Raw genomic sequence first — 8,695 nt, forward strand, 5'->3', positions numbered from 1 at the left:
CCCTGTGTCAAAAAAAAAAAAAAAAACCCAAAATCAAAAACATTAAAAATAACATCTCATCCAAGCATGGAGGTTCACACCTGTAATCATAGCACTTTGGGAGGCTGAGGTGGGAGGCTCACTTGACAGGAGTTCAAGACCAGTCTGGGCAACATAGTAAGAACCCTGTCTCTACAAAAATTTAAAAAACTCACTGGGCTTGGTAGTACGTGCCTGTAGTTCCAGCTACTTGGGAGGCTGAGGTGGGAAGAACACTTGGGCCCAGGAATTTAAGGCTGTAGTGGGCTACGACTGCATCACTGCACTCCAGCCTAGGTGACACAGCAAGACCATCTCTAAAATACAAAATAAAAACATCTCTCTCCATCATCATCTCCACATCTTCCTGACCTCTACTGGCACCCTCCTCCAAAAAGTCCAATCAGTTTAGGGTCTGAGTATCATCTCAGAGCCTGAGATGGGGAGTAATAACACCAACAGGAGATGCTAGACAGGCTCAGAGCCTATAAAGGATTATGCCATCTGAGGAAGGGACTCTGGTGTGTTCTAGTTGACTGAAAACAGAAAAATGACAAGTACTAAAATATTTTAAGAATGTTATGAGCATCTGTAATGAGTGGGGGTGAGATGTAAAGTACAAAGAGAGTAAGAGCTGGGCTCCGTGAAGACAGTATTCAGAAAACACTAGGCATAGTGTTTAAGAGCCCAGCCCTAGGCTGTGAGCTGGAAGGCTCCCCTACATTTCCCTCTGCCATCACCCCAACCAATTAGACTATTTCACGGGAGAAACAGTATCCCTCCTTTCTTCTCCCTCCTTTCCTCCAAAAACTCACCCACTGTTACAAATGAACTAACAGTTAGGGGGGAAATGAGTGTAAACCAAATGCACCAAAAAAGAAATTCCTCAGTGCCATTAGCCACTGCAAAATAACTTCAGGTTCCCTATCACTTCCCATGCCCAAACCAGAAACACTCATTAATACAATCTAACAAGTAGATTCATATGAGAAGAACTCCAAAAGGTAAATTCAAAAATCAAAACAAAAAATTAGAGCCATTTAAACATTTTAAAAAATATACAGAGAGAAAGAAGACAGAATCAGGAGTTCTGTGAGGCAGAGGAGAGGGGAGCAGCAATATCAACCATAGTTTCTATGCATGAAAGGCCCTTTCTAAACCTCCTACCATAGCAAAGCTCCCCTGGTCTATCAAATGAACAGAATTCTAGATTTGCTTTCTCTTTCTCTCAAAGACCACTGACAAGAAAGCAGCTATGGTATATTTTCCTTGACTGAGGGCTGGAGACTCAAAACCAAAAGCTATCTCCCCAGCCAAAGCCCTCTAGAAGGCTGCTGGGCTTGGGGCTATTTTACACTGGGTAAGCCCTTCCTGAGGTTGGAAGCATCAATGAGAAGACTGCAGCAGTTTGTCCTTTACACTCTATATCCTACCCATTGCCCCGCACTCCCCTACCCCTAGGATGTATATAGAAAGTCGACACTAGGGGGCACTGGGACTCTCAATTCTGGGGTGTCTGGGAAGGGAGGGAAAGCTGGGCCAAGTTCTACTTGCAACAACTGATACTACAGTTTTTTTTCCCCAGCTGTCAGCCGCTCCCTCTCCCTATGGCCAGCCTAGTGAACACCTGTCTCTCTATCCTCCATCATTTGCCTTTGTCTGACTGTCTGGTGGAGAGGTACCTGGCCTTGAAGTGCAGGGCAGTGAAATTCTCCTTTCAGTGCATAAGGGAGTGACTGGGAGAAGACAGGAGCAGGATCTGATTTCCTAGAAAATGGTTGAAGGCTTTCTTCAATCTGTCTCCATGTGTATAGAGTCACATCTTGCAGAAGGGGACAGTTAAAGACCAAGACATAGGCTTTTTTAAAGGACTCCTGGCCTCATAAAGAGTTGGAATTTGGCCGGGCGCGGTGGCTCACGCCTGTAATCCCAGCACTTTGGGAGGCCGAGACGGGCGGATCACGAGGTCAGGAGATCGAGACCATCCTGACTAACGCGGTGAAACCCTGTCTCTACTAAAAATACAAAAATTAGCCGGGCGCGGTGGCGGGCACCTGTAGTCCCAGCTACACGGGAGGCTGAGGCAGGAGAATGGCATAAACCCGGGAGGCGGAGCTTGCAGTGAGCTGAGATCCGGCCACTGCACTCCAGCCCGGGCGACAGAGCGAGACTCCGTCTCAGAAAAGAGAGTTGGAATTTATCGTTCTCTTCTACCCTAGCTCTCTGTTGTCCTTCCACAGAAGGAACATTATTTCTCATGTCCTGGTTCCCTGGGCAAAGGGTCCAAGCACACCAGGGCAGGGCAAGTTGCTCTGAACAGTTTAGAGAGCTTTGTCCTTTCCCACCATTGCACAGCACACACCAGAACAGTGCTCACTGAATCCCTCCGAGTACACGTGTGCATTCAGCATGGAGCCACAACTCTTTCAAGAATCACTCTTGCTACATACAGAGTTATCAAAAGTCAAAGTCTGGGGAGAATTCAAGGATCCCAGTCCAGTCCTTCCCAAACAGTTGCATGAGTGTCAAAAGGCACTGTTTGTCCAGGGTTGGGGTGACAATTTACCCTAACCCAGGAGGCAGGGACAACACTGATATATCAGTGTTTCCCAATCTTGGTAATATTGACCTCTGGAGTCAGATAATTCTTGCTTGGGGGTAGTGGGGACTATACTATGCAGTGTATCATGTTTAGCAGCAACCCTGGCTTCCAGCCACTAGATGCCAGTAGCACACACATCCCACCTCCAGGCATGGCAATCGAAATTGTCTCTAGATGTTGCCAAAGGCCTGGGAAGGACAAAATCACCTCTGGTTGAGAACCTCTAGTCTGTGGGTGAAGCAGCAGATCTTCCCCAGTGTGGAAGGAGCCTATGTGGATTCAACTAGGTCACAGCTGCAAAGGCTCTGAGCACAGCAACGTGCAACAGGGTAGAGAGGGGCCATGAAGCCCAGGACAGAAAATATCCTCCAGGAAGCAGGAAAGCAGGTACTCCCAAAAAGCTGTAGCTGGAAAAGACACTTCCTCAGATGCTGTTGGCTTTGGCAGTGAGAAGAGTTGGTAAAAGTCGGTAAGTCCATTCTTCCGGAACTTGCCAGGGAAGACCTAGTCTTCACATTTGGCTCAAGGGTGTGTTCCCAGGGCTGTGGAATTGTCTCTTTAGTAAGCCTGGGTCACATCTGTGCTTTCTGAAGCCAAAGTCTAGTTTTTTCTCCCAGGGTGTGGCAGGGTGGGGGAAAGAACAGCCACTTCCATGGCTTACTTAGTGTTCTACCTTGTTCCTTGCCCAGCCTGCCCCCCAACCCCAAATTCCACATGAAATGTCATTTTTTAAAATCCATAAAATTAAAAGCTGTAAGAGGGCAAAATAGGCAGGCTCAGCTGTTTAGAAAAGAGAAAAAGAACAATCTGGACTAGAGAAAGAAGGCATAATATGGGTGAAGAGGAGATGGGGTGTGTGAGCTGAGAGCTTTACCAAACAAATTTTTTAAAGGCTTCATACTTTTTAAAACACATAGACACACATCAAAAAAGTCCAGAACTAAGCTCAGTAAGTAGAGCTCCTTCAGCAATGTTCTAGCACCACATCTTTCTGCTCTGTTTTGGTTTGTAAAGAAATAATTACAAATTATTTTAAAAGCATTCCCAAATAATTCCAATATATCAAAAACTTTTTCATATAGATGAGAAGCTACAACCACCATGTCTCTTTAGGGTAGGGGAAAAGTACGTTGCAGTTAAAAACAAAAAGCTTTCTTTGCAAAAGAAAAAAAGTTTTTTTGATCTCCTTGAATGTAGCACACAAGAAAAGTGATGGTTCCCCCAGGCTCCATCAGCAACGGAGAAATAGCAAAGGGCAGGAACATAGAGCTTTCTTTTTCCAGGCCCAGGACTGCGAAAAACGATGGCTAAGTGTTAGTCCTTAGCAGGGACGACGGATGGTCTCCATTCCTGGTTAACCCTCTGGAATCTGGGAGCAAGAGTATCTCCAAGAATTCATTTCTATTCAGTAAAGATGGGGAGGGGAATCTCCTAAAGAAGGCACAAGCCAGAGAGGAGACAAGACAAACATGAGAACCTGTCTGACTTCAGCCTGGGCTGAGCTGCTATCTGCCAGCACAGCCCTCCCTGCCCCCCAGCATGTGGTTCTTACCCACTGTTACTTGTTGAACTGGAAAGAATAGACCCCATGCTCTGAGGGTGCGTCCACTGCCACTTGGTTCTGTTGGCCGCTGCTCTCCTGTGCCATAGCCAAGGAGGGGTGTCATCTTACGCATTCCTTTCCTCACCTCCCACTACACCAAAGCCCACCCTACATCGAGCGCCCTCCCAAACCTACCCACTCTCCACACTCATGTGTGAGTGTTTCCACCCACACCACCACTTCCCCAACCTTCCCAGCAGCCTGTCCTCTTCCCAAGACACACTAGTCAATATAAGCCAGCATCCTGGTGTTAACTACTGGCTGGCCAAATGTAAGGAAGGGCCTCATTCATGAACTCAGACCAAGTCCTTCTTTCCTACATCTGTTGTTGTTGTTTTTTAAATGTGGAACGCTTCACAAATTTGCGCGTCATCCTTGCACAGGGGCCATAATCTTCTCTGTATCGTTCCAATTTTAGTAGGCATGCTGCTTAAGCGAGCACATCCTTCCTACGTTCTTCATATACCTACCAGCTATTTGTGAACGCAGAATCAGCATCATTGTGAGAGGAAGATCTTGATCAGGGGGAAACCTGCCTCCGTTCATTTTCCTAACCTCAATCCAAAGAAATGATAACACCCTTACCTCGACTGAAACACTGGAAGAAGGCACAGGGGTGTACTGGGAGATGTAAGCTCCTTGCATAGCTGCAGCCGTCGGCATATACTAGAAAGAGAAACAACGGGCTTACAGCAGTGATTCTTGGCTACATTTGAAGCAGCTGGGGGGCTTTAAAAATACTGATGCCTGTGTTCTACTCCAGAGATTCTAATTTAATTGATCTGAGCATTAGCTTCTTAAATGCAATTCAGGTGGTTCTAAAGTACACTGTTAGGGAGACATCTCCCTATATGGCTTATTTTCCTCCTCTTTCCCGACTTCCTTCTGCTTTTCCTCAACACACTTCCTTCTCTACCCTTGAGCCCTTTCTATGCAAAAAGGAATACAGTAGGCCTAAAAGAAACCTAATTAAGAAACCTCCATCCTTCCAGGTACTATTTTGATGAGGATTCCTAGGACACATGTGTATCGTAAACTAATATGCAGACAGAAGCACTATTTATGAGGTGCATGAGCAGGAATCAGTTAAAAGTGGTGGGCTGAGGAGCAGAATGGCTGTATTCCTGGCTCATGGAGCACTACCATTGTAGTTTATGTCCTGTTCTGAGGGTGCCCTGGATGACACTGAAGTAATTCCATCATTATTCATAAGTTACTTATGCTGAAGAGTATTACATAGGTATGCCGTGCTCATTCAGAGAGTTTACAATCAGAAATATCCTGCTTTACCGTGCCTGTGCTGCTGAGGGAGAGGTGGCCCAGTTGCTGGGTAAGGGGTCCCATCATGGAGGCAGGCTGGAGAGAAATGGGATGGTCCATCCCTGGTGTCAGAACTGAACCCTAGAGACGGCAACAAAGGACAGGGTTAGCTGCAGCATCCTGTGAGGCTGCCTAAAGCAGTGACTGGTGGCTGTCAGGACCACTGGAGACAGACATTTAAGAATCCTGAGAAATAGTAAGTGAGCAGCAACCCAACTATGCAAAAGAATAGGAACTCTGCCTGTCAGTGTGGAAGGACCCTCGTCTAAGAATAACAAGCTTAGGTCTTACAGCTGGGTTGCACAAGGGTCTGAGCCAGAACTCACACCCACATCTCCTGGCATCAAAAGCCATTTTTTTTTTTTCTTTATCTTTTTCTTTTTTGAGGCGGAGTTTCACTCTTGTTGCCCAGACTGGAGTGCAATGGCACAATCTCAACTCGCTGCAACCTCCGCCTCCCGCGTTTAAGCGATTCTCCTGTCTCAGCCTCCTGAGTAGCTAGGATTACGGGTGCCTGCCACTACGCATGCCTGGCTAATTTTTAGTATTTTTAGTAGAGATGGGGTTTCATCATGTTGGCCAGGCTGGTCTCGAACTGCTGACCTCAGGTGATTCGCCTGCCTTGGCCTCCCAATGTGCTGGGATTACAGGCGTGAGCCACCGCACCCGGTCAGTTTTTTCTTTACATCAAATTGCCTCTTTGGCTTCTGCCCACTTCTGAACACTCACTGAAGGCTGCATGAGGTATGAATGGTGGTGCATCCAAGATGGGTTAGGTACTTGTAGAGGAGATGTCTGAGTCACTCTCTAAAACAAGCAAAAACAAAAATGTTAATTGCCTGGAAACTATTGTTCAGACCCAAGGATCTAATAATATTCAACAAAGCCCAGAAAAGTTGGCATGCCCCACTCAAAATAGAAACATTAAGAAAACTGTTTTTAAAATATTAGCAACTCTTAAAACTCAATAAATAATCCAGTTTTAAAAAGAGCAAAGAGGAGTTCAAAATTACAGTGAGCTATGATTCTGACACTACACTCCAGCCTGGGCAACAGAGTGAGACCCTATCACTAAAAAAATTAGAAAAAAAAAAAGGGTTTGGAAAAATATCTCTCTAAGAAGATATACAAATAGCCAATGAGTACATGAAAGAGGCTCAAATGCAAATCACAACCACAATGGGATACCACTTCATACCTATTAGGATGGCTACAATTATTATTTCTATTTTTTGAGATAGGGTCTTGCTCTGTTGCCCAGGCTGGAGTGCAGCAGCGGGACTACAGGTGTGCACCACCACACCTAGCTACTTTTGAGACAGGGTCTTGCTCTGTCGCCCAGGCTAGAGTGCAGTGGCAGGATCTTGGCTCACTGCAAGCTCCGCCTCCTGGGTTCACACCATTCTCCCGCCTCAGCCTCCTGAGTAGCTGGGGCTACAGGTGCCCGCCACCATGCCTGGCTAATTTTGTTTTTGTATTTTCAGTAGAGACAGGGTTTCACCATGTTAGCCAGGATGGTCTTGATCTCCTGACCTCGTGATCCGCTTGCCTCGGCCTCCCAAAGCGCTGGGATTACAGGGGTGAGCCACTGCACCCAGCCCACACCTGGTTATTTTTTGTATTTTTTGTAGAGACAGGGTTTCGCCATGTTGCCCAGGCTGGTCTTGAACCCCTCAGCTCAAGTGATCCGCCCACCTTGGCCTCCCACAGTGCTGGGATTACAGGTGTGAGCCACAGTGCCAGGCCAGCATGGCTACAATTATAAGGACAGAAAAACAAGTGTTTTACACTGCCGCTGCTGGGAATGTAAAATGGTGCAGCTACTCTGGAAAACGCTTTGGCAGTTCCTCAAAAAGTTAAATACAGAGTTACTATGTAGCCCATCAATTCCACTCCTAGGTATATACCCAAGTGAAATGAAAACATATGTCCACACAAAAACTTGTATATCAATGTTTATAGCAGTATTATTCATAATATTCAAAAGGAAACAACTCAAATGATAACCAATTGATAACTGGATGGACAAAATGTGGTATAGCCATATAATGGAATATTATTCAGCCGTAAAAAGAATGAAGTACTGATAAATGCTACAACATGGATATATCTTGAAAACATACTGAAAGAAGCCAGACACAAAAAAATGTTGTATGATTTTACTTATGTGTAATCACACAATCATACAATTTTCTGAGCTTTGCCTACTATATCCAGAATAGGCAAATCTATAGACACAGAAGGTATATTATGGGTTGCAAGGATATTTCAATTCAAACTGGATTTGAAATAATCCAGTAAGTTAGATTATTTAATAATTTGGTGCTAGGCCAACTGGTTAACACTCTGAAAGAAAACAGACTCCCATCTTATGCCATACACAAAGATAAATTCCTGATGATTACACATTTAAACGTAAATGTAAAACATAAAATCTTAAGAGACCAGATACACAGTATAGAGACAGAGAATACTTTTTAAAATTAAGACAAGAAATTTGCCGGGCGCAGTGGCTCATCCCTGTAATCCCAGCACTTTGGGAGGCCGAGGTGGGTGAATCACCTGAGGTCGGGAGTTCGAGACCAGCCTGATCAACATGGAGAAACCCCGTCTCTACTAAAAATACAAAATTAGCCGGGCATGGTGGCATATACCTGTAATCCCAGCTACTTGGGAGGCTGAGGCAGGAGAATCGCTTGAACCTGGGAGGCGGAGGTTGCAGTGAGCTGAGATTGGGCCATTGTACTCCAGCCTGGGCAACAAGAGTGAAACTCCGTCTCAAAAAGAAAAAAAAAGATAGGAAATTCAAAAGTTATTTATTTATTTTTTTGAGACAGAGTCTGGTCTGTCTGGTCTCTAAGATTCTCCTGCCTCAGCTCCCCCAGCAGCTGGGACTACAGGTGCCCACCACCACACCTGGCTAATTTTTTGTATTTTTAGTAGAGATTGGGTTTCACTGTGTTAGCCAGGATGGTCTCCCGGGTTCACACCATTCTCCTGCCTCAGCCTCTCCAGCAGCTGGGACTACAGGCGTGTGCTACCATGCCGGGCTAATTTTTTGTATTTTTAGCAGAGACAGGGTTTCACCGTGTTAGCCAGGATGGTCTTGATCTCCTGACCTCGTGATCCACCCGCCTCGGCCTCCCAAAGTG

At 45.6% G+C, this 8,695-nt stretch overlaps 1 protein-coding gene across 1 annotated transcript in view; it reads right to left on the reverse strand.

Annotated features, from left to right (window-relative positions):
* Positions 1–3,566: 3,566 nt before the first annotated feature.
* RBMS2 (RNA binding motif, single stranded interacting protein 2) overlaps positions 3,567–8,695 on the reverse strand; it is an 82,506-nt gene continuing 77,377 nt past the window's right edge. Inside the window, exons 10-14 of the mRNA XM_011926098.1 lie at positions 6,273–6,350; positions 5,514–5,624; positions 4,809–4,889; positions 4,173–4,259; positions 3,567–4,048 (exon numbers count right to left, since the gene is read on the reverse strand). Coding sequence (XP_011781488.1) covers positions 4,179–4,259; positions 4,809–4,889; positions 5,514–5,624; positions 6,273–6,350 — 351 coding nt within the window. The 3' untranslated portion in view covers positions 3,567–4,048; positions 4,173–4,178. The remainder of the gene's footprint in view (positions 4,049–4,172; positions 4,260–4,808; positions 4,890–5,513; positions 5,625–6,272; positions 6,351–8,695) is intronic.

The sequence above is a fragment of the Colobus angolensis genome, unplaced genomic scaffold (genome assembly GCF_000951035.1).
Source record: "Colobus angolensis palliatus isolate OR3802 unplaced genomic scaffold, Cang.pa_1.0 Scaffold67, whole genome shotgun sequence".
In the NCBI taxonomy this organism is placed as follows: domain Eukaryota; kingdom Metazoa; phylum Chordata; class Mammalia; order Primates; family Cercopithecidae; genus Colobus; species Colobus angolensis.